We start from the raw sequence: 24,819 nt of genomic DNA on the forward strand, positions 1-24,819 counted from the left end.
AGTTATCTGTATCTGACTGCAGACTGGGAGTTCTTAGCTACTGGTAAGGAAGGGTGTGCAGTGTGGGATTTAAAAACAGGGACTATAGACACAGTCAGCCTGGGGCTGAATCCCAGCTTTGCTTCTCACTAGTGTGTCATTTGTCACTTAATCTCTCTCAGCCTCAGTTTTCCAACCTTAAAATGGGTATAAAAGTACCTATGCCTTGGGGTTATAACGATGACTAAATGAAATAATATATATTATTGAGACCACATTGGTTAACAACTTCTCATCCATACTAACTCATCTATAAATTGAGATAAAGATAAACAGATCCACGCACACATGTACCTTTAAAAGGAAACAGACGGCCTTAAAAGGACATTGCTCTTATTAAATGTCTTTAAAAGAAATAAATACAAAACACTGTGACTGAACTATTACAAGAATAAGACAGAATAGTTATCTCAAGCAAATATAATTTCTGCCAAAGATTTTTTTTCCAGGTTTTTCCAATAAACCTGATAATAACAGGCTTATATCTGTTATATAAAAATTGCAGACATTTTTAATGTTGTATATAAAGCTTAAATTGATATTTCTTAAAGAATTTTTTAAAACCCAGATAAAAAAGCACTTTATATTTTAAAATGTAAAGTGATGTTCACAAGGAAAATACAACAAATAAGGTTTTCCTTGAACGTTGAAAGAAGCATACTAATCCCCCCTCCGCCCCCCCCAATTTGTACCACGCCTTCAAATTTTCATTTGTCTCAGAAACCGAAGGCAAGTCCAATACCTTTGTGAAAACACTGAAAATTGTCACAAAACACATACATCAATGAGATCTGTACTAGCAAACAAGGTTGACACTTGAAATCCTTTTCTAAATTGTAAGGTTAAACAGAAACTAGATCATGAGATTATAGATTGGAGACAGCCCAATGTAACTTAAGTGGATTTTAAAAAACAGACTAATGCCAATAACAAAGAAGTTTCCTTCTAAGCAGTGTGCAAGAAGTTAAAATAAAAACCTAGCATTTAAATTCCACATTGCATTGAACTTGAATACAGAAAAGTTAACTCAAATGGAGGTAAGTGTGCTACAGCAGAACCAAAAAATTCTGAAAATCTTATTTTGTTATAAAGGCACAGTTCTTACCTTACATCTTCCACGAACCGTTCTCTTCTAGAAGAAACTTTCTAGACGTGCAGAGACCCTGAAACCACCCATCTCTCAAATGCTTCCAGCTCTGCCTGTCTTGATGGTAACTAAATGCAAGGCTTGGGTTTTTTACAGAAGGAAGTTTTAGTCAAAATATGTGGTTTAAAGGAGCTGTATCCACCCTTGTTAAAACTATTTCACGGACATTCAGAGGTTTTGTTTCTCCTCTGTGAAAGTTAAATCTGAGTAGGAAGGCATTTTTCCTGTCCCGGAAATCAGCATAACTAAAAACCAATGCTGAGTTAACAAGAAATGTTTCTTCCATGTGTTCCGTCTGGCAGAAACGGCAAGCCATATCAAGGGAACACGTGATGTTTATAAATACAATATGGCTCATGTTGTCATAACCTCTCAACGACCAAAAAAAAAGTGCAAGGAAGAGCAAGCAGCCACACAGCAGGAAAGATGAGATTTGTAACACTTGGAAGCTGCCTATCAGATATGCATATATTACTCTTTCTTGCATCTTAAAAAATAAAGCTGGAAGCAGGGAGGAAGGAAGAAAATACCTTGCTCTGGATAGCCACTGTATTAAAATGTGTTTGCCCAGCTAATCATTTCAGTAAGAGTAATTCCTTACCAACTGCAACAGAAACATCTTTTCGCCTGTCAGAAAGACACGTCAGGGCTTCCCTGGTGGCGCAGTGGTTGAGAATCTGCCTGCCAATGCAGGGGACACGGGTTCGAGCCCTGGTCTGGGAAGATCCCACATGCTGCGGAGCAACTGGGCCCGTGAGCCACAACTACTGAGCCTGCGTGTCTGGAGCCTGTGCTCCGCGACAAGAGAGGCCGCAATAGTGAGAGGCCCGTGCACGGCGATGAAGAGTGACCCCCACTTGCCACAACTAGAGAAAGCCCTCACACAGAAACGAAGACCCAACACAGCCATAAATAAATAAATAAATAAATTAAAAAAAAAAAAAAGAAAGACACGTCATAAAAGGGCATAAAAGGGACATAATGAGGTGCATCCCTCGAAAGCCAGTTCCATAGTGTTAACTCCAGCAAATAATCGGATGAAGGCAAGATGGCACATAGCCTGTAATGGATGTGAAAATTAAAGATGTCTGTATCATTATTGATTATTGACTTTCTGATCTTCTACTAGATTGGAAGATCTGTGAGGGCAGTTACCATACTTGGTCACTATTATATCTTCGGAGTCTTGTACAAGAGCCTGAACCATCGGAGGGACTCAATGCATAATGGTTGGGTGAGTGGATTAGCGAAACTTCACAATAACGAAAGTAGGTTAACTGTTCCAAAATCATCACCCCTACTTGATAAGTTTGGAGGTATTTGAAATACTGATTCCCATGCAGTCTAAAAGCAAGATCTGTCCTGCTGAGTTATAAATACAGTAAACCAAGATCTGTCTTATTTAATTTGTTATCCAGAGATTTGCTTACTTTCTACCACGGGTGAATTTAACTCTTGAAAATAAAATGCAGGTATGTGTGCATTTCTGACAATCACTTAGTTTAATCTGACAAATCTGTTACTCTCATCTTAAATTATAGGGTAATTAACTGTGATAAAATTATATTTATAGGATGGGTAATTTTCTTAGAATAGACATTCTTAGTTCTCATTTTGGTCAGGAATTATTCCTGGGATAAACAAGGGGATGTGCTGTAAATCTCAAATGTTTACATGTGTAAATCACTGTACTGGTCTTAGCAGAGAACGTTATTAACTAAAAGTTTGTGATACGAAAAGTGCTGACATGAGCCCCTTTTCCAACCAGACGTTTAATGAGAATTTCCTCAAAGCAGGACATTTTCTCAGGGAAACAGAGAGTGTGAAGATGAATGGAATAGGGGCTTTGCCCCCTGAAGCCTGGGGTTTAGAACAGAACTTAAGACGTGCACATCAGTAACCACAATGCAGACAGGAAAAGGTGAGGGTGATCAGAGGCGGGGGGACAGGTGAGGTTCTACGGAATCAGAGACGGGACAGTAGTGAGTGAGGCTTGGAGACAAGAGGAGTAAGGAAAGGCTTGAAGAAGATAGTGGCTGTTGAGTTAGGTCTTCAGAAATGGGCAGCACATGATGTGGAGAAAAGGGAACCCTCGCACACTGCTGGTGGGATTGTAAATTGGTGCAGCCACTATGGAAGACAGTATGGAGATTCCTCAAAAAAATAAGAATAGAACTGCCATATGACCCAGCTAGTCTACTGATGGGTATTTATCCAAAGAACACAAGAACACTAATTTGAAAAGATATCTGCACCCCCAGGTTCACTGCAGCACTATTTACAATAGCCAAGATATGGAAACAACCTAAGTGTCCATCAGTGGATGAATGGATGAAGCTGTGAAATGTACACATGCATAAACATACATACATACAATGGAATACCACTCAGCCATAAAAAAGAATGAAACCCTGCTGTTTGCAACAACATGAATGGACCAGGAGGGTATTACACTAAGTGAAATAAGTCAGAGAAAGACCAACACCATATGATTTCACTCATATGTGGAGTCTAAACAAAAACAAAAACACCAAAATCAGTGAACAAACAAGATAAAACAAAAACAAACTCACAGATACAGAGAACAGATTGGTGGTTATTAGGGGGAAAGGACGTTGGGGGAAGGGTGAAATGGGTGAAGAGGATCAACTGTATGATAATGGATGGAAACTAGATGTGCGGTAGTGATTGCTCTGGAGTCTATACAGATGCCGCCTACCTGAAACTTACATAATTAAAAAAATGGGTGGCCCGTGGACACTGATGATGAAGACAGTAGCGTGGGGAAGGGCAGTAGTGAGCACTGTAGTGGTAAGAAGGTCAGTTCTGGAGCCGGCCTGTCTGGCTCCGAACCTAGCTCCATCTCTGATGAGCTGTGTGGCTTTGAGCAAGTTCCCTAACCTCTCTGATCCTCAGTTTCCACATCTGAAACAGGGGGTCATAAGAGTTCCTCTCACACTGGGTTGTTCTGAACAAATGAGAGTGATTATGAGCACCATGCTCAGCACAGGACTTGGCACAGAGTGTTTTGTGACTGTTAGTTACTAATATTATGTGAGTGAAGGGGACACCAGGGTGGCCGGGTCAAGGAGGATCTTGAGTGAATGAAAGAAAATTAGTTAGGAGTGGTTTCTGAAACTTCTATTTCTAAGGGATTCTCCTCTCTTCCATTTCTGTAGGATTACTTTACCCTTCCCCAAATCCTGAACACTTCTTCTCAACCAGAGCACTGCCCTGTAGAAAAGAGGGCTCTGAGCTCTGTGGAAGGGCCATTTCAGACATACATACTAAACGGTACATACTTCTTCTTTCTCTTTCTTCTCTCCTTTCTCCGTTTTTTTGTTTTTTGTTTTTTGGTGGGATATCCTTTTAGCCCAGTCAGAATAGAATAGAATGGAGCATGTTCAATATAAAAAGATGCCAGGAAATAGACACATAATAGAATTAAAAAGTGAGACAAATATTTACAAAGGATATTTTACATGTTCTAAAATCTTGTTAAGAGCATCATTTCAAAACTTGCAAAACCTGAAGGGAATGTCAAGGAAGGGAGGCTGTGGGCTGAGTGCAAAGAGTCGGAAAGAACTGGGTTCAAATCCCGTGTCTGACATATACCAGCTATTCGGGCCTGGAAAAGACGTCACTGGCCTCAATTTTATCATCTGTAAAAACTGAGTCAGCTTACATGCTTTGTAGAGTTGTTGACTAATTTAAATAACATGTGAAGTATTTAACACATTGCCTTCTACGGGGACACAAAAAGGTCTATTATCATATCTAGAAACACAATGGTATAGAATGAATACTACTTTTTAATAGAAAATTAAATTAAATTAATTAATTTATTTTTGGCCGCACCGCACGGCTTGCAGGATCTTAGTTCCCTGACCAGGGATTGAACCCACACCCTCAGCAATGAAAGCGCCGAGTCCTAACCACTGGACCGCCAGGGATGTCCCAACTGAATACTACTTATATATCCTGACTGATTCCACAAAGAAATTAATAGAGTTTACAGAAATCATTACAATTTTGCACCCCCCGAAAAAGTCAAATTGGAATGTATGACAGAAAGAAGATGAAAGTAGGAAAATTAAAAATAGAGGCCAGGCACGAAGCCAGCACACCACCAACACTCACGCTGTAAATGCCTGTACGCTAGCTGTGGGTGAGCCAGGAATTGAATTCTAAGCTTTAGAGTAGCAACACAAAGAGGGAAAATGATCACTTACAAGATTCAAAGTGTCCATGTGCTAAAAATAAACCAGGAGGAACACAACTATTTCTGGTGATGAGAACAGAGAGATATTTTTACAGTGGGTTCTCATTAATGGCAGAAAATGAATAATACACCAGTTGTAGCACCGTGATTCTAGCACTCAAAGCATCTGCTTAACAAGCATTTACACTCGCCACGGATGAGACACCAAGACTGGCTTTCTGAGATGAACACGAGCTGGTGTGTGCCCTGAGAACTTACAATCTTGTGCGATAAGATAAGCATGCACCTAAAGGATTAAAACACCAGGAGAATGTATAACATGCCTCCCCAAAAAGGAGAGATTAAATCTGACAGGGAAGGCTTCATAGAGTAGGCGGTCTTTTATTTGGCCTCTAATAGCAAGTTTTTACTTTTTCACATTTTATTATGGGCATTTCCACCATAAAATAAGTAGAGAAAATAATATAATGAACTCCCATCATCCAGCTCCGACATTTTTCAACATTTTACCAATTTTGTTTCATCAATTGCCACTTTTTGGGTTTGTTTTGCCAGAGCATTTTAAAGCAAACCCCAGCAGTCATGCCGTTTTAGCCTGTAAATACTTTAGTGTGTCTCATTTTTAAAAACATAACCACCAAGCCATTATTATACCTAACAGAATTACTGGTTATCCCTTAATATCCCTTAATATCATCTGATTCCTAACACATGTTCAAATTTCCCAAATAGTTTCAAAGATGTCTTTTCAGTTGGTTTGTTCCAATCAGGATCCAAACATGGTGCACACATGGCCTTTGGTTGTTAGGGGATAGAAGAGACCTGAGAAATAGAACAGTGTCCCTTCCCACCCTTTTTTCATGCCAGCAGCTTGTCGACATAATGGAGCAATTGTCTTGTAGTATGTTTGATGCGTGGAATTTCGGAAGGTATAGACAGTAAGTCCCCTACATACGAACCTTCAAGTTGCAAACTTTCAAAGATACGAACGTGCGTTTGCATGTCCAATCACGTAAGTTAGTTCACGTGTCTGGCATACATTGTCAGGTGTGTGCATCCCCTACAAATGGCTGTGCTTTTGTGTACTTTACTGTACACTACTGTATAGAGTACAGTAATCAGTATCTTTATTTCAAGCCCAGGATGTCCGGAAGCAAGCATAAAAGCAATGGTGATGTAGCTGGTACAGTACTATACAGCTGATTGTGTTAGTTGGGTACTTAGGCTAACTCGGTTGGACTTAATGAACAAATTGGACTTAACGAACTCGCTCTCAGAACGGAACTCATTTGTATATAGGGGATTTACTGTATGTGGGGAAGGACAGTGCATTTCAGAGACTCGGAGCAAGAACTGAGGTGGCTCAGGTCGGCTGTTGGGATGGAGATGATATCGACCATCAGCCTGTGATATTCTTTGCACAATGGCAAGTTGCGCTTAGGGACCTGACTCGGCAAATAGCTGAATGACTGGAGTAAAAAGAGTTGGGGAGATCAGTGAAAGGCTCTTGCGTAACCGACTGATAGAAAAATAAAGAACGCCAGAACTACAGCATCAGAGCGGTGCTGCTAAGAGCCTGGGATCTGCAGCCAAGCTGCCTGGATTCAGATCTCAGCTCTGCACTCTCTTGCTGTGTGGCCTTGGGCAGGTGTCTTCAACAGACCTAAGCAACTGTTTTCTGAGCTATGAATACAAGGGCTTGTACCAATACCTGCCTCAAAATGGTGCCTTGAGAATTTACATGAAATTACCCGTCAACACGCTTCATCAATGCACAAAAAAGTTAGCTATCGTGAGAGTAATGGTGCAGGCCAGGGTGGCAGGGTGGTGCGTAAGAGTCCTTGCAGAGTGAAATGGACAGGCTCTGGGCACTGGTAGGATGGGGGAAGAAACAGGAGTTAGGCCGTTGAAGACTCACTGATAACTCGACTTCTTAAATCTCTTCTCTCTCACCCTTCAAAACACACAGGCACATACACACCATAAGCAGTCATGTCCTCATTCACAAAGACAGAAAAACAAGGAGGAAAAGGCTTGGGGCTAAAAAAAAGATTAGGATTTTTTTTTCTTCGACAGGATACACTGGAAACAACTCTGGAAGAATATCCATGTGGAGACAACCACTTGAAAGTTGAACATTGGTCTTGAACTCTAGAGAAATGGCAGAGTTAGGGACAGAGTTCTAAGGGTCACCTACATTGACCTAATGGTTAAATCAGTAGTAAGACAAAAATGACAAGTGAAAAGGTGCAGATGAAAGAAAAAAAGCAAATTAAAACACACACACACACACACACACACACACACACACACACACAGGTGAAGCCTGCCTGAAGGCACTGAAGACCAGGTAGAGGGCAAGAGGAAGAAGAAGAGTTAGCAAATGAAGGAGGCTGGGGTGTGTTTGCATGTAGGCAAGGGATTTAGAGATGGCAGTGTAATGGGAACCAAGGTTTCTAAGGAGACCACCCATCACAGTGAAATGCAGAGGTCAGATAGAAGAGGTCTGGGGGGCAGTAAGTGAGTTGGCCATTAGGAAGTAATTTAAGATGCAGGGCCAATTTTGGGGAATGCATTCTCTATGCAAATGTGGAAGCTGTCTTACATGCAAGTAAAAATTAAAGACATACAGGAAGGAGAGAACTGACTGACTGTAGCAAAGAACCTTGGGAAGTAATCTCAAAGCACACAAGAAGGTGGAAAAGCCTGAAAACTGTGGAAAAGCCTGAAAACTGTGAAAAAGCCACTAGGTTTGGTGAACAGGAAGTCCCTGGTACCCTCTGAGAGCCACGGAATGGAAGAGCTCATCTTCTGAGTTGTACATGTGTGAATTACAAACCCATGAGTACATATGTAATTCTGGCAAAAGGGCCCGTTCCATGTGGTGAGCTCAGCCCCTTGGGAACTTAATTATCAAAGCTACTATCTAATGTGATGAAACAAAAGCCAGGCGATTCATTTAGATCTGGGTGATTTGCACCCACATGTGAAGAATCAGGGGATGCTCAGTTCCAGCAGAGAACCACAAGTCTCATTGGATAGACTAGCTTCAAAGGTGCTCAGCTCAGGAAGCAACGAAAACTCTAAATTGAAAAGATACATGCACCCCATTGTTCACAGAAGCACTATTTACAACAGCCAAGACATGGAAACAACCCAAGTGCCCATTAACCGATGACTGGCTTAAGAAGATGAGGGGTGTGTATGTATGTATATGTATATATATATACACACACACACAATGAAATATTACTCTTCCATAAAAAGAATGAAATATTGTCATTTGCAGCAACATGGATCGACCTAGAGAATATTATACTTAGTGAAGTCACACAGAGAAAGACAAATACTATATGATATCACTTATATGTGGAATCTAAAAATATTACAAATGAATCTATATACAAAACAGAAACAGACTCACAGACATAGAAAACAAACACATGTTTACCAAACGGGAGAGGGAGGGAAGAAGGGAGGGACAAATTAGGAGTATGGGGTTAATAGACACAAACTACTATACATAAGATAGATAAGCAATAAGGACTTACTGCATAGCACAGGGAACTATATTCAATATCTTGTAATAGCCTATAATAGAACATAATCTGAAGAAAATAACTGAATCCCTTTGCTGTACACCTGAAACTAACACAATATTGTATATCAACTATACTTCAATTAAAAAAATAAATCAATTTAAAAAATGCTCAGCTAGATGCTCAATGAAAAACTCGACACGTGTTTTCCCCACCAAACATCTATTCCACGCACGCCCTAAGGCCCAAAACCTCGGCGTTAATACTTTAGTTTTCCACGCTTCGTGACTAACACCACTACCATCACTGCTCTGGATAACTGACCGTTTTGGATCCAGAGTCTCACATTTTCTCTTCTCTCACAGGCCAGACATTAAATTCATTGTCTAAGGAAAGTCTCCGAGGCCACCACAAAGCGCTGGCATCGCCGCTGTTGTGCCTCTGCCTGGTCCCACCCATGTTTTCCGAGACACGCACGTGTATTGGCAACGAGTGGGCAGCTGGGAGGTCTGGCCCAGGCTGCCTCCGGAGGCTGGGGGATGAAGACCAGTGACATCAGGCACAGGGCTGCACAACTGCCTCAGGTGAGCAGTTATCATCAAATTCCTGCCCGGCCACGTGCGCATTGCACACATACGAGAACACGGAGCTCTCCACCCACACCGCAGCTTGGTTTAGTCTACAGCAGTTGAGCCTTGCTCTGTTCTCTATTTCTGTTCTTTACCATGAGCAATGGGCTTATGCAGCTGCGTTCCTGGCAGGACTCAACAAAGCTTCCTTTCCTTTAATAGCAAGGCAGCCACCTTCATCAACAAGGAGACAGAATTCCAACACCCAGAGCCAAAAGGTGAGGCGGAAGGAATTCCAGGTCTTTTAGCTTCTGGAATCCATCAATAGGGGCCAAGTTGCAAACTGCAGGCATGATCACACTGGGTTGGTTTTAAAACTGCGTTCTATTTCTCATGTCTAAGTCGTCTTCACTGAAACCTGAAAGTTTTTCTGTGGGTTGGATGGTGAACATTGGTTTCTCCTCCTCTAGGGCGAACAGTCTGACTTTCCTCCAGAGAACACTGCTGTCTAAAGCAGGCTGTGGGCCACTCGGAAAGTGACCCACCAGGGTCTCGTCTAAAAGTAAAAACTGAACAACTCTACTGAAACCCAGAGCCAAAGTTCTGAATCCTCATAGACTCTGTCCAGATGGTTAATAATTGATTTTCTCCGTGCTCACTGCTGCTCCTTATGGAGATACCACATCTGCTCAAGAGTTAAAAACAGGTGTCCTCCCCAGCCATAAACAAGATTTTCAGAGGCGATTCTGGGGCCCCTGTGTGGACTGCACGTAGCAAAAACAGAACTCTGAAACTCATGAAACTTTGAAGGCTAGATGTCTCAAAAAGTAAGGATCTCCAAGGGAGCAAAGAGTCTTAAGAATGTCACTGAGAAAGAGAAGAATGAGGTCATGAAAAGCAAAGCGTACCATAATATTCGGCGCAGGCTTCGTGAATAGCCTGATTCCATCGGTCTTCACGTGGAGCTGGTTTATACTGAAAGTGTAACTGCCTAAAAGCAAAGCTCCAAATCCTAGCTTTCCTGAAGTAGCAGCACAGCCTCCACTTCAAATCACAGGTTATTTCTGACATAAAAAAGCAGCCGTGGAGAACGTGAGAGGCCTCTTCCTCCAAAAGTATGTAGGCTCTGATCCCACAATGCCATCACTCATCGTCCAGTCCAGAATGACATGGAAGTTCTCCCAGCACTTTCTATTTTACCTCCTGGCCTCCTGGTCCTAAACTCACAGACCCTGCGTGGTAGGCAGAACAAAGATGTCTTCGTCCTAGTCCCCAGAACCTGTGACTACACGGAAAAGGGGATGAAGGTGGCCAATCAGCTGACCCTAATACAAGGAGATTACTCTAGAGTATTGGGCCCAATGTTATCACAAGTGTCCTTAACAGAGGAAGAGGGAGGGCTGGAGGTGTGATGAGGGAAGCAGGGTCAGAAAGATGCTATTTGGCTGGGTTTAAAGATGGAGGAAAAGGGCTACAAGATGAGGAATGGGGGTGGCTTCTAGAAGCTGGAGAAAAAAAGGAAACATATTGTCTCCAAGCTTCTGGAAAGGAATGCCAGTGACCTCTTGATTTTAGTCCACTGGAGTTATGTCGGACTTCTGACCTCTAGAACTGTAAGATAGTAAATCTGTGTCATTTTAAGCCACTGAATATGTGATAATTTGTTACAGCAGCAGTAGAAAAACTAATACCCACTGTCAGGAAGCAAAGACCTTGAAGAACGCTACTGCAACTCTAGGACAGACAGTGCCTGGGTTTCTTTGGTGATAGAACCTACTCATTTACTTTTCTTCTAGTGAAACTCTTTTCAGCATCCAGTGCTAATCCTCAGAAAGGATGATATAAAATGGCGAGGCACCTTCTAAATCTGTGTGGGGCGATGGGGTGGGGTAGGGGGAAGGTGCATCTGGAGAAGTTAAGCTTTTTTTCTTCTCATTTTTACTGCAGAGGAATGTAGCGCTACGGTTAGAAACTCAATCCCTTTCTAATGGACTTGCATTAGTGTGATTTTACAATCCGCCTTTTCAGTTTCCCTGTTCTTTATTCTTCAAAATATCCCTGTGTGCTTTGAATGTTTGGATAATCTTCTACGATGATCTAAATCTAGAGAATTTTAGCTCACAAAGCATGCAGATTTTTGTACTTTGCCCTCAACACAATTCAGGTGACATTTGATAATATTTAACACTATTTGCTGTTATAACAGCAAACAGTCCTGAATTAGGAGGTGAATAATTTAATTAGGCTGCCAGGACTTGGAATAGCAGATATAAGGATATTAATAGATTCTACATGCAGTTGTGCACGGGCTTTGTTGTTGTTGGTATGTTAGTCTTGTTTTAACTGGAGAAAAAACAGCAAGAGATCCTCTGAATAAGTTAATGTATTATGGACCAAGAACCCTTTCATGTACAGATTTTCAGAACCCCCCTGGAGTAAGGACATAACTAAACTCCATGCTTAGAGATGAATTAGGATGTGTGAAGCCCTGTTTCAATCCCTTTACTCCAAATGATCAGGAAATCTGATTTCTCTATCAATGAACAAATAATGAGTTATCAGACAAGAAGAGCAGTAAGAACCCCCTAAATCTGGTGTTTGGGTGTGATTACACAGGGACCACACGCCAGAAGGAGGGATGGTTCAACCCACAGAATTAAAGTAAAAATAGAACAGGGACACTTACCCTCACGTCTCCGTTCACAGTTTTCGGTGTGTGGTTGAATGCATGGGCAGGATCCTTGTTGTACACTTTGAGAAGGGATCTGTCCTGAATGTTCCTGGAATCAAAAACATCAATAACTATGGCAGATGAAAGGAGCCTTATTTTGGCCATTTCCTTCGCCTGCCCGTAAGAATCAGGTAAAAGACATCCACAGACAATCTAGCCGTTGTGTGCAATCAACCAGGCAAAAAGTTCTTTTACCATAAAAATATGCAAAAATAAATAAGGCAAAGGAGAAAAATGACTTCAGCTTTTCTTTCCTTTTTTTTTTGGTTCCTCAGGAAAGTATTATTCTTTCCCCGTAGTTCTCCACCCGTAAATATCGGGTAGCATAAACCTTCTTTCAAGATTCTGGGCAATGAAAGCTAACACTTTAAGAAAAAATAAAGCTCCCATATTTACAATACATTCAAAGGGATTTGGTTAATATTTAAATATTTAATCGTTTACTTTGCCCAGACACCTGGTTTTCTGCTTATCTCACGAATACATGCAAAGGAAAAATGCTTTTTTTCCTTCAAATACCTTAAGCAAGGGAAAGAAAATGTATTTGCAGTCCAGAGAAAAAAAGTACCACAAAGATCAAAACTAGTATCTTTACGATGCCTTTTTTTTCTTCCATAGTGGACTTGTTTTTTTTTTGAAGGCATTTAAAAATTTCATTAGATTCTTCTCTCCATAGTGGATTTTTAAAAATACTGTTCTACATACAAGTTGAATTACAGGAAAAGCAGCGGATAAATTCTTCCACTGGTCTGTCTCTCCCTCTGAACCCACTTAGAACCCTGGAGTCACTCATACTGCTGCAAAGGACAGAACCACAATTCGCTAAGAGCCTACCTCAAAATTATTTAAGAGCTTAGGAATGTCTACGAAGTCCTTCGCCCTCCATCTGCGGCTTTCATCAGCAGAAGGGCCACCCCCAGGAACGTTTAGCCCCGTCTACACTGTGATTCCTGCCAGCGCCAGCGTGGTGAGCTCAGGGAACCCTGTGCAGGAAGACACGTTCCTTTCCTCCAGCTGCAGCCACGTGTTTTGTGGGCTGATCGCAATCACTGGGGTTATTGGGTTGTGTTTCTGTTTTCAACGAAGTGGAGCATCCTTGGACTAGGCTTGCCTCCCTCCATCAAATATCCATCAGTGGTTGCTTTAAAGCAATGACTAGCCCCAGCTTCCACGGTTGCTCCGAATTTCAAGCAGCTCATAAGAAGTCTGCTTAAGGGGAGGCGTGCGGTCCTTGTTATTAGAAGGGACTAAGTTACTAGGAGGGGAAGAGGCTGCGGAAGAAAAGGATGTGGGGATTCACTGCAGGAACTCACCCTGTGGCTGGGAGGAGGAGGGGGCAAAGTCCCAAGGGACGATGTAAAGAAACTGAAAACCTTACTTGAGCCATGAAAAAAACTTAGTGTGGGTCTGAAGGTATTTAAAACACAGGAGGTTGATTTATTAATTTAGAAACATGTTCATCCAAGATGAACCAACAGTAAAGGCCCAGCTTGCGTTTACCATGGCAACATTTACAACACAGAATTTCAGCCTAAACTCTCTGTAGCATTTCCCTAAGGAAAAGATGGAGAACCCAACACCATGATGAAAGAGCCAAATGTTTAACAAATATACCGTCACTTCAAAAATACTGGATGTGAAATGAAATTTGTCTCTGGGTTTAGAAGACTAAAGCCAGTGTCTTCAGGTAAAATCTACACGCTACATTTTTTTTTTCTTGCAAGGAGTGAGGTTCTATTTAATGCTGATGGTGAAATAAAATAAAATAAAATATACTTGAGGCATTTTATGCATAAAAGCAAAGAATAATAATTCTTTGGGAAGGACATACATGTGATCATCTCACATAAATATTATAATCATCACCACATAAACAATTTTATCCACTTAAATATTTTTAGATCCACTTTTTATATGTAAATCAAAACACTGAAAAGTAAAATTATAGACAAAGTTATAAACCAATGACTTTCCACTTAAACATTTTAAATGAGATTTTTAAAAAATCAGGCTGTCAGTACCGCAGCCTAAGAATCAAGGAGACCATCACTTTTGCAAATAGAAACAAACTAACTGAAAATTATTATTGCTTAAAGTGATTACTTCTCTAAAGCTCTGCTTTCATTTACTGGGTTGGCCAAACAGTTCATTCAGGTTTTCCATAACATGTTACGGAAAAACCAGAATGAACTTCTTGGCCAATCCAATATTTTATCAACTGAATTTGCATCAAGAAGGATCATCTCAGTTTGGAAGTTTTGGGTACCTTTTCCTCTTTGTCATCCCTCCCATTTCTCTTTTTGTGACTACGTCACAACATTCCCAAAGAAAACGTGCAGAAAGTCTTAGTAGTCATACTCTGAGGCTTGGGAAAGCCTCTAGAAAATCATGGCTCATTGTAATACAAAAATTCTTGCACGGGCTGCAAGACAGTGGGGTCCAACTGCTTACAATAATCTCATCAGCCTTGAGCTCCACAATCAAAAGTGGCTTTGTGTAGTTTCATGTATATTTATTATTACCATATCCCTCAAGTTCTCTAACTGCAAAACGCAGAAATTCAAGAAGATGGTTGTCCGCGTTAAAACACTACATGAGATTATATTACTGTGAACATACTCTCTAAATATCATGTGATTACTTCACGTTTAAGTTTATGCTTTGTAAATTCAGGATTTTTTTGGTGACAGCTTGATTAATAATTTATTTCAAAAAACAAACGTGAATTTTCTGAAACCCATGAATATTTAAACATGTTTTTAAAAAGCAGGAAGGTTGGGTAACAGATATAGCATCTATACCTTAGGGCATGTGTCGAACCTTGAAAGCTCTAAATTACTCATACACCTTGGTACACGTCTAAATATGTCATTTCAGATCACTGTTAGATATTTATCAGTTTACATTTATTATGCACTAAAGGCATATTTTTAAAAAGTAGTTCCTATTAATTCCATGATGAAGAAACAGGAAAGTCTGCTATCCCCACAGGGAAGAGATCCAGAAATCCAACTTGGGGCCCAGATGAGTTGAGGGGAGAACATTCCGAGGGAATAAAAAATTCTTGACCAAGAATATGGACAGTCAGGTTTGGGTCTGGGCTTAGAAATTAATTGGCTACATGATCTTGAGTAAGTCTTAACTTTTATGCATCTGAGTTTCTGGTCCCATCAAATGAAAGGGCTGGATGAGTGGCTCAATCATTTTTTCAGCTCTAAAATGTTCAGCGGCTATACTAGCGACTGCTTGCTTGTGTTGATTTAAGTCCTGTTTCTCAGGCTTGTTTGGCTAGAAGAGCTCAGATGGTCCCTTCTGTTCTATGCACAACACCACTGCGGTCAATAAAGATGTTTCTCTTTCCGTGCCACCTGCCACAGCATGACTCCATTTAGCCTCGTTATAGAGTACATTTTACTAGGAGCCCAGGAGAAAGCTCACCAAGAAAGTGGGATCCTCTAGTAAAGGCCAACTATTTAAGAAACAAATGGAAAAGGAGAATGCTTCTTAGCCTCCTTTCTTGTGGACAATAGCATAGCGTCCACTGCTTTTATTCTAACTTGTTTGTATAAAGAATAGGCCCAGTGAGATCATTACCTAAATGTCCACAGGCTCTGTCTGTGACGACAAGAACCCTTGAGGAGTTGGTTAAGTTCAACCTGTAAGTATAACCTTCAACTCATATGATCTTTCTGGGCCTTAGTTGCCCTAACTTAGATAAACAGCAGACTGGCTCATTTCTTCCATTCCTTTCAGATGTAACATGCAAACATCTGTGTGGGAGAAGTCTGTCCTCACCTTTGTAAACCAAACCTTGTCAATGAGTTCTAGAAAACCAGATAGTGGTTTCACACCTTGGTAAAATAAACCTGCCCATCAGGACAACAGGTGTGCTTTCTTCACTGGAACACAAAGAGATAGGGAGTCGGTACCAACCGTCAACGCAAGATGGTAGACACACGCACACGAGCAAATGACGTAACTGCTTACCTGACATCATTTAACTCATAATAGACATTTCTGCTTTCATCTTTGATGTAAATGGCGACACTGGGCGACTCCAGCATTTTCATGGTGAGCTGCTGTGGAAAGGCACTTACGAAGAGAGCACGGATTGTGTCTGCACTTGTAATTTCGTTCGGCATCCTGAGCTGCTTGGTTTCATCTCCATACTGGAGATAAAGAACCCCTGCACACAAGATGGACACAGTTATCAGTCACAGACCAAGACTCACACAACACACAGCACAAGCTAAGCCACTTCTGCCCTACCACAGGCAGGAATGTTCTGGACACGCTTGCAAAGCACGTCACAAGAGACATGTGTTTGGAATTTCCAAGAAACGCACTCTCTGGTTATGATGTAAATACCCACTTTTATTCTTTGGAGTCCGGGCAGGTGTTAAAGAGGCTCATTTTCAACTATTTTAAAACCAAAAGGACAAGAAGCTAACCTTTGGTAACCTAAGGCAAAAGACAATACTCAATTCCCTTGAAAGGTATATTTAGGAATTTGACCCCATAGGGTGAATTTTTTCCCATGTCTTTCACTAACCAGGAACACAATCATTATAGCAATAGGTAAATGACATAGGTTATGTCTTTCTGTCCATTCAGAAACGTTTTAAGTGGAAATGCTACAATATTTCTGTGGCTCTAATACATATTGAATGTTTATATCATATGAAAATATCTACAATACAAGAGTCTGGTGCCCCAATGTGTCAGAAAGAAAATGGAACAAATCAGTTACACAAAGAACAACACAAGCACAGGATCATAGCATTTTAAACTTCCAGGGGGCATGTGGCTCCCCGTGAACCATGCCTCCCAGCCATCATGCCCCTGTGGAGTGTCCCTTCCCAAGTGGAGTCTGGGCTTGGCCATGTGACTTGCTTTGGCCAATGGGATACTAGCAAGTGTGATGCAAAATGGAAGCTTGATATGAGGTTGCACAGGAGAGCTTGCCTTCTTGGTGAGCGTGGTCTTGGATGCTCCCTCACGGAACCAAGCTTCCATGGAGTCCAACCGAGGCCACATGAAGAGGAACGGAAGCCCTGACTGATGGTCCCCACTGAGCACCCGTTCTCCAGCCAGGACCACTGGCCAGTCATGTGGGTGCACCATCTTGAGAGGGGAACCCTCAGTCCCAGGAGAGCTGTCCCAGCCGACGTCCCGTGCAACAGAAACGAGATGCCCTCTCCAAACACTGCCCAAATGGCAGAATCATGAGCAAATAAACAGTTGTGGTTGTTGTAGGTCACTATGCTTAGGGTCACTTGTTGTTCAGAGATAGATAACTGCGTCGGGACGGAAGATCCTGACATTTCGTTTGAATCCTACTTCTTGTGAGAATCTACTGAGGCACTCTACCAGTACCAATAGAGTAATTTTTGGCAGGAGAGACTCAAAACAGAACAGCATGTGACTTGTGCTTAAATATGGCAGTTCATGTAACCAATTTATGTCCATCTCCTTCTGAAATTCCATTCAGATGACAATGAAGAATTAAAAAAGCATAAATCAAAGAATTAAGGGGATGAGAGAGGAAACAACAGCAGACAAGAGAAAGCTGACACGTAGGTCTTCAAGCACAGAACTCTGCATAACTGCAGGACCAGGGAAGTTCAGGAGAAGAGGCACCAGATCCTTCTGAAGCTAAGAATGCAGAGTGGGTGGAAAGCAGGAGGGCCGGCTGAATCTTCGTAATGGTGCAGCAAGCTTCCTCCATCCCCCTGTCTACCCCATTCAGCCAAGCGATTCCCCAAAGCCACAGCAGAACCACTGAAGAGGTTGAACCAACGGACTGGATTCTGGGTCACGAGGCACAGGGGAAGGTGCATGAGGTGCCCTCTGACAAAATTCTGGCAAAGGGCTGACATCTTGGTCAGGAAACTGGAGGAAAGCTGACTGTCCTCCAAGAACAGAGCAACAGATTTTTGAGGGTAAGGTTTAGATTCTGTCCGGCCACTCCATCGTGAAGCACCCTGGGCCGTATATAAAAGCTTCCACTGAGTACAACCGTGCCTCGCTTATGCATGAACAGACTAGCAAGGGTTAATAGACATTTCATAAAGCCTCTTTCATGTGAGAAATAAACAGAAAACAGAAACTCAGAAGAGACGAGACAGTCCAAGAAAAGGGGAAATTTGGAGAGCAAGAGCGAGCTCTGGGAACCATGAGAAGAGAAATGACAAATTCAGCAGAGAAGAAAAAGTTGACGAAATCTCAAAAAGGGCAGCAAAACGACTAAGAGATGGGAAAAGGTGAGAAGCAGTAAGAACAATAGAGAATTACTTCAGAGCCTCTCAATTCCTAATACTGGGGATTTGGGTAAGGAGGTCAGGAGAAACAGAGCAGTTTTCCAAAAGTATTATAAGATTTTTTTTTTCTCCCCAAACTGAAGGACATGAGGTTGGAGACTGAAAGTGTTCATGAAATGCTCAACACACTCAGGCTTGTCACTGAGACGTTCCAGATGGCAGGGGAAAAACAGAGGTTCCTACAAGTTCCCAGCGGATGTGGAGAAAAGTCACAAAGGAAGAAGCAGGAGTCAGAAGGGCATTCGCTTTCGTAACAGCAGCCCAGAAACCAAAGACAATGGAGACACAGCCTCGAAAATCCAGGAGGAAATATTTTTGATCTAAGTCTATATTTATCCAAACCATCAATCAAGTCTTTCATTAAAGTCAGCTTCCCAGCGAGGCCTCCCCTCACCACCTTCTCCAAAATTTCAGCACCCACTCTGTCTCATATTTCATACCCCACCCCTGCTTCGTTTTCTTCCTGAGTGTTTTTCACTATACACTATAACTCATATTTTCATTATTACTACTGTTTATTGTCAGTCTCTCCTGCTGAAATGGAAGCTCCATGAGGCCAGGGATTTTTAAAAAAATATCCAATTCCTCTTGTCTCCTTTTAATTTTTTATTATGTATTTATTTATTTATTTGTTGGCTGCACCTCACGGCTTGCGGAATCTTAGTTCCCCGCCAGGGACTGAATCTGCATCCTCGGCAGCGGGAGTGCAGAGTCCCAAACACTGGACAGCCAGGGAATTTGGCCAGGGATTTCTTTAACAATGTTTTTTGTTGTTGATGTTCACCAGGGTATCCTTAGTACCTGTGATAACTAAAACTAAACTAACTAAAAATAGAACTACCATACGACCCAGCAATCCCACTACTGGGCATATACCCTGAGAAAACCATAATTCAGAAAGAGTCATGTACCAAAATATTCATTGCAGCTCTATTTACAATAGCCAGGACATGGAAGCAACCTAAGTGTCCATCATCGGATGAATGGATAAAGAAGATGTGGCACATTTATACAATGGAATATTACTCAGCCATAGAAAGAAACAAAATTGAGTTATTTGTAGAGATGTGGATGGACCTAGAGTCTGTCATACAGAGTGAAGTAAGTCAGAAAGAGAAAAACAAATACAGTATGCTAACACATATATATGGAATCTAAGGGGAAAAAAAAGGCCACGAAGAACCTAGTGGTAAGACGGGAATAAAGACACAGACCTACTAGAGAATGGACTTGAGGGTACAGGGAGGGGGAAGGGTAAGCTGTGACAAAGTGAGACAGTGGCACGGACATATATACACTACCAAACGTAAAATAGATAGCTAGTGGGAAGCAGTCGCATAGCACAGGGAGATCAGCTCGGTGCTTTGTGACCACCTAGAGGGGTGGGATAGGGAGGGTGGGAGGGAGGGAGATGCAAGAGGGAAGAGATACGGGAACATATGTATACGTATAACTGATTCACTTTGTTATAAAGCAGAAACTAACACACCATTGTAAAGCAATTATACTGCAATAAAGATGTTAAAAAAAAAATGTTTTTGTTGTTGATGTTCACCAGGGTATCCTTAGTACCTGTGATACTACCAGTGATATAGTAGGTTCTTAATAAATATTTGTTGAATGAATGAATAAATGATTTATTAGTCATCCAAAAGGAATGTTCATTTTGGGATCCATCTGGGCTATAAGAGCTTTTGCTGCATGATGTGAACAGCCTAGGAATCTCGTTCCTGGTTTGGATACACATGAGAACCACATTCTGAAGTGGCCATTTCCTTGATTGGAGTAGACCTTTTGCATGATACTTAGCTTCTTCAGAGAGTTAGTTTTCTATAATTTCCATGCTGTTACACGTTTTTCAGTGTACAGAAAAAGCCTTTCAAGCCTGTCTGATCATAGATTGTGCAACGTCTGTGCCCCAAATGGGAGATGTGGTGACCGTCCATGTGACTGCTAATGTCATACCCAAAGGCCAAAACCACTCTTGAGGTCTGAGCCCCAACTATGCCTGGGTGGGGCCCCTGTACATGGGCCACTAGTGGCCTCACTACAGTCAAATATCACGGCCTCATTCCCCCAAAAGGGCCTGGTTTTCATTCCCACATCTGCATTCTGTACATGTGTGTGCTTGAAATAGAATTTGTAGGCTGCTCTGAGTGAAAAAAACAATTGGGCCTAAACTACAGTTACCTCAGGGTCTGGCTGGTGCAGCTGCCAGCTGGGTACACAAGTCCAGTTACAGATCATGAAAATCCAAAGAAGATGGAAAAGATGCCTTTACAAACAGGAGAATAGTCTTTTTACACTTGGTTCAGTCTGCCTTCTCAGTTCAGGAAAGGTATTTAGAAATGCTTAAACTCAGAAGGAATTCTCTTAATCTACGATGGCGTTTTGTTGGCACGGTGATGAGATTCAGCATGCTCTGGCATTCTTCCCTCGCTCTGATTTAGTGCTGGCTGTTCCAGATTCAGAGGAAGTCTGAAGGACTTTAGATGATAAACTTCCTTTTTATGAAGAAGGGAAGAGGACAAGGGAAATGCATTTATAGGATGTCTGCTCTGTGTCAGGAACGGTACACATGTAATTTCATTGAATCAGCATCTCTGATGAGGTCGGTGTAATGGCCCCATTTCACAGATAGGGAGAAGGAAGCTCAGAAGGTCCAAGTAACTTGCCACAAGTTACAGGTGGTAAAATGGCTTAACTAACTTATATATCCCACTTTGTCAATCCGCAGAAGCCACAATCTCTCCCTGGAAGCACACAGCCTCTAAAATTTTGCATTTAGCCACATCCATCCCCTCCAGCTGGCCTCTCTGGACCATCTTAGCTGTCCTCACACTTTTAGCCTGACCACCTGCTTGAAGATGTGGCAGCATGATGGGGGCAGCTTGGAAAAACATATTCCTGTCTTGAAGTCAACTGAAGTAAATGATGACACATGGTGAGAAATAATAAACATGCTGGGGGAGCAGGGGAAGGCCCAGAGCCCTGAAAGCGAGAGTGTTGAAAGGAACCTCACAGCACTTGCAGACCTTCTGAGAAGCCTGAACACTTGGGTTCTTCCATCTCAATGGCTCTGCAAATGGAACGTGTGTTTGTCACCAAGAACTCTTGGTGACATTCTGCAAAAAATTAAGTGCACTTGGCAGGTCACATCGTGTTACACATCCTCATAATTTTCTGAATCTCAGAATCCATTCCAGGATGCGGGACATCTTCTAAAATGTTCTTTATCTTCTTCATATGGCATGCAAGGATTTTCACTGTGTGACCTTGCTAAGAACTGAATATTTATGTTCCTCCAAAATTCATGTTAAAATCCTAATCCCCACTGTGATGGCATTTGGAGGTGGGGCCTCTGGGAGGTAATTAGGTCATGAGGGTGGAGCCCCCTCCCCAATGGGATTAGCACTCTCATAAGAACAGACATGGGAGAGTTTCTTTTCTATCTCTGCTCTCTGGCTTGTGGGGATACAATGAGATGATGGCTAACTGCAAACCAGGAAGTGGGTCTTCCCCAGACACTTTGACCTTGGACTTCCCAGCCTCTGCAACTGTGGGAAATACATTGTTGTTTAAGACACCCTGTCTTCAGTAATTTGTCACAGCCGCCCAAACCAACTAAAACAGACCTCAGTCTCCCATCGCTGCCTTATTACCCCAAATCACGCCACATTCCTAGGACATCATAGTTGTACTGGACATTTTGCTGCTCTGTGACTTTATGAAGCACGCTCGCTTTCCACGCTGTGCCACCCACTTGGGGGACTTTCCCACCACTTCTTTGCTTAGCACGTGCTCTATCTCTGAGCCATCTTCCCCAAACACTCCGCCAACACTTTTCCATTAAGAATTGAGGAACTTTTCTCAAATATGTCTTATTGAAATTGCAAGCATGGCTTTTGCATTTCTGCGAAATTCTGCATTACAATTAGCTGTATTCAGCAAAGGGTAATAGATAGTAAAGTGTTAGGCACATAATAGATGCTCAAATATCTTTTAGTTGAAATGAATTCAATTCTCCCCGTAACGTGGCCAACTTAATCAGACGTAGGCTTGCCTTCTGGAATGCCTTCTACAGTTTCCCCTAAATGGCATTTTCTGCAGGCAGATGATGGTGACAATTCCAAATGACCTAAATTCCTCGACCTAAATTCCTCCGTTTCTCCAAATCCAGTTTAAGACTAGGCGAATCAATACACATTGGAACTGGCAAATGGCTAATGCCCTAAAAATATAAAGAGCTCTCAGAGTACTTTCTGATGGAAAACTAACAATTTTCACCTTAATAAGAAAAACATAAATATTAAAATAATAAGATAATAATTATAAGTAATAATGTAATAAGTAATAATTTACACCCATGAAATTAGCAAAAGTTTTTACAATAAAATAAACAGTGCTGACAGGAGCTGGGAAAATGAGTTCCCTCACAAACCACTGTTGGGAAAGTAAGTTGATACCACTTCTCCAAAGGGCTATTTGTCAATATGGATCAAAAGCCCCCAAAATATACATATGGTTTGAGCCAGTAATTCAACTTCTACACATTTATGCACACAGATATACTTACCAGGATGCTCAATAAAGCATCATTTATAAGAATAAGCAGGGGGGTGGGGGGGAGGAAGACTGGATTCCAACATTAGAGGATTCATTTAATAAATCAATTCATATAATAAATCCATTCACTGGAACACTACACTGTTATTAAAAGGAATTCTAAAAGAAAACGGCAATGAGAAAAAAATGTGTATTTTGTCAAGTGGCAAAGTATGTTATAAAACAGAAAGGAACTAGATTTTAAAAAATCAATTAATCACCTTAACGGCAGTGATGGATCCAAGTTTTGTGGGTCCTGAAGCTTATTATAATTTTGAGGGACCTCTTTCAGAATAAGAATACAAAGTTAGAAACATAAAATTCATTATGAAAGTAAATCACTTATTTATAGGGGCCTGAACCTTGGTTTCATCAGGTTCATGGTTAAGTCTTCCTATTTGATGAAATGTCCAGAGAGGTTGTCTTTGGGTGGTAAGTTCTTGGGTGATGTTCTTTTCTTCATGATTTTCTATATTTTTTATGTTTTCTCAAATTAGCATGCTTTGATTTGATCATCTTAAAAGATGACCCTCTCAGATCTAAAGAGACTGGCCAATTAGGGTTCCTATTCAGTTAACTGGGTAATTTTTTAAGCCAGAAGTGATAGGCTAAGGGAGGGGAACATACTAAACTATAAGTGGAGCTGGTAGAATATAAATTGGCATCTGAAATGGGGACGATATTGGTATTTAATATAAGCGAAAGATTCTAGGATAGTTAACGTCGTCGTGTTAGCCTTACGAGACTGAATTTAAGAGTCTTATGATTTAAAAAAGAAGTGTAATGCACTGAGATGTACCTTGGATGGACTTGTAGAGATGGCTTTATTCATTCAAGAGACCAGCCTCTATACTGTGCCAGGAATGGGAGGCACAGTGGTAAACCAAGGGTCACACCCTGCGTTCTAACCCACACAGTGGTTCCATAAATGACACTGTTATTTAGAAGTTAACAATTCAGGTCCAACACCAGCTGACATTTTGTTTCAGACACAGCAGTAATTTGAAGACCAGGCCACATGTGTTCCTTGAAAAGTGCTAGCATGCCCTCTGATGTTGGAAACATTTCACATCCCGGAGAGGACTCATGCTGTCACGCCCCTTCCTACGGAATAGCTTTTCAAGTAGGTGACAAAGCAAGATGTTGAGCGTTGCCTTGCATGGAGGAAAAAGATAATAGAAAATCTGTTCTCCACAGAAACTCTGGATGCACTTTTTTTTTTTTTTGGGCGGTGGGGGGGGAATAACTTTACTCTAAGATTTTAGTGTCTTTGATTTAGGTAAATACCAAATCTTTGCTGCAGTATCTGAAATGGATTGTATCAATCAGATATTTTCTTATTTCTTTCAGACATGTGATATTTAAAGACAAGGCAAGACTTTGTTAAATCTTTTAACTAATTTATCTTCTATGAGTTATAACTGGAGAACTATGAAGACCCTCTGGAAAGTCTTAATGAGGGACTGAAAATTTGCAACAGCAATTTTAAGCGAAATCCTAATTTAGAATGTGCTTTAAAGAGTCATAATTGTGGAGCAACACATGTTAGAACTATGACAGGAGGTGTTAAAAAATAAGTTTGTATAAAAGTTAAATATGATAGAGTCTTGCCCACCCAACAACCTGACTGACAGCAGTCAATGGACA

The 24,819-nt window shown here is 41.3% G+C and overlaps 1 protein-coding gene across 15 annotated transcripts in view; it reads right to left on the reverse strand.

Annotated features, from left to right (window-relative positions):
* The window catches only part of KIAA1217 (KIAA1217 ortholog), a 516,301-nt gene that overhangs the window by 123,966 nt on the left and 367,516 nt on the right, over window positions 1–24,819 (reverse strand). For 14 of the 15 annotated variants that reach the window (XM_061178680.1, XM_061178687.1, XM_061178637.1 and 11 more), the window contains exons 4-5: window positions 16,235–16,433; window positions 12,203–12,296 (exon numbers count right to left, since the gene is read on the reverse strand). In XM_061178680.1, the coding sequence (XP_061034663.1) occupies window positions 12,203–12,296; window positions 16,235–16,433 (293 nt within the window). Of the gene's footprint in view, window positions 1–1,144; window positions 1,215–12,202; window positions 12,297–16,234; window positions 16,434–24,819 lie in introns of those variants that run through there. The other variant, XM_061178701.1, reaches the window with a different exon arrangement.

The sequence above is a fragment of the Eubalaena glacialis genome, chromosome 2 (assembly GCF_028564815.1).
Source record: "Eubalaena glacialis isolate mEubGla1 chromosome 2, mEubGla1.1.hap2.+ XY, whole genome shotgun sequence".
Classification (NCBI taxonomy): domain Eukaryota; kingdom Metazoa; phylum Chordata; class Mammalia; order Artiodactyla; family Balaenidae; genus Eubalaena; species Eubalaena glacialis.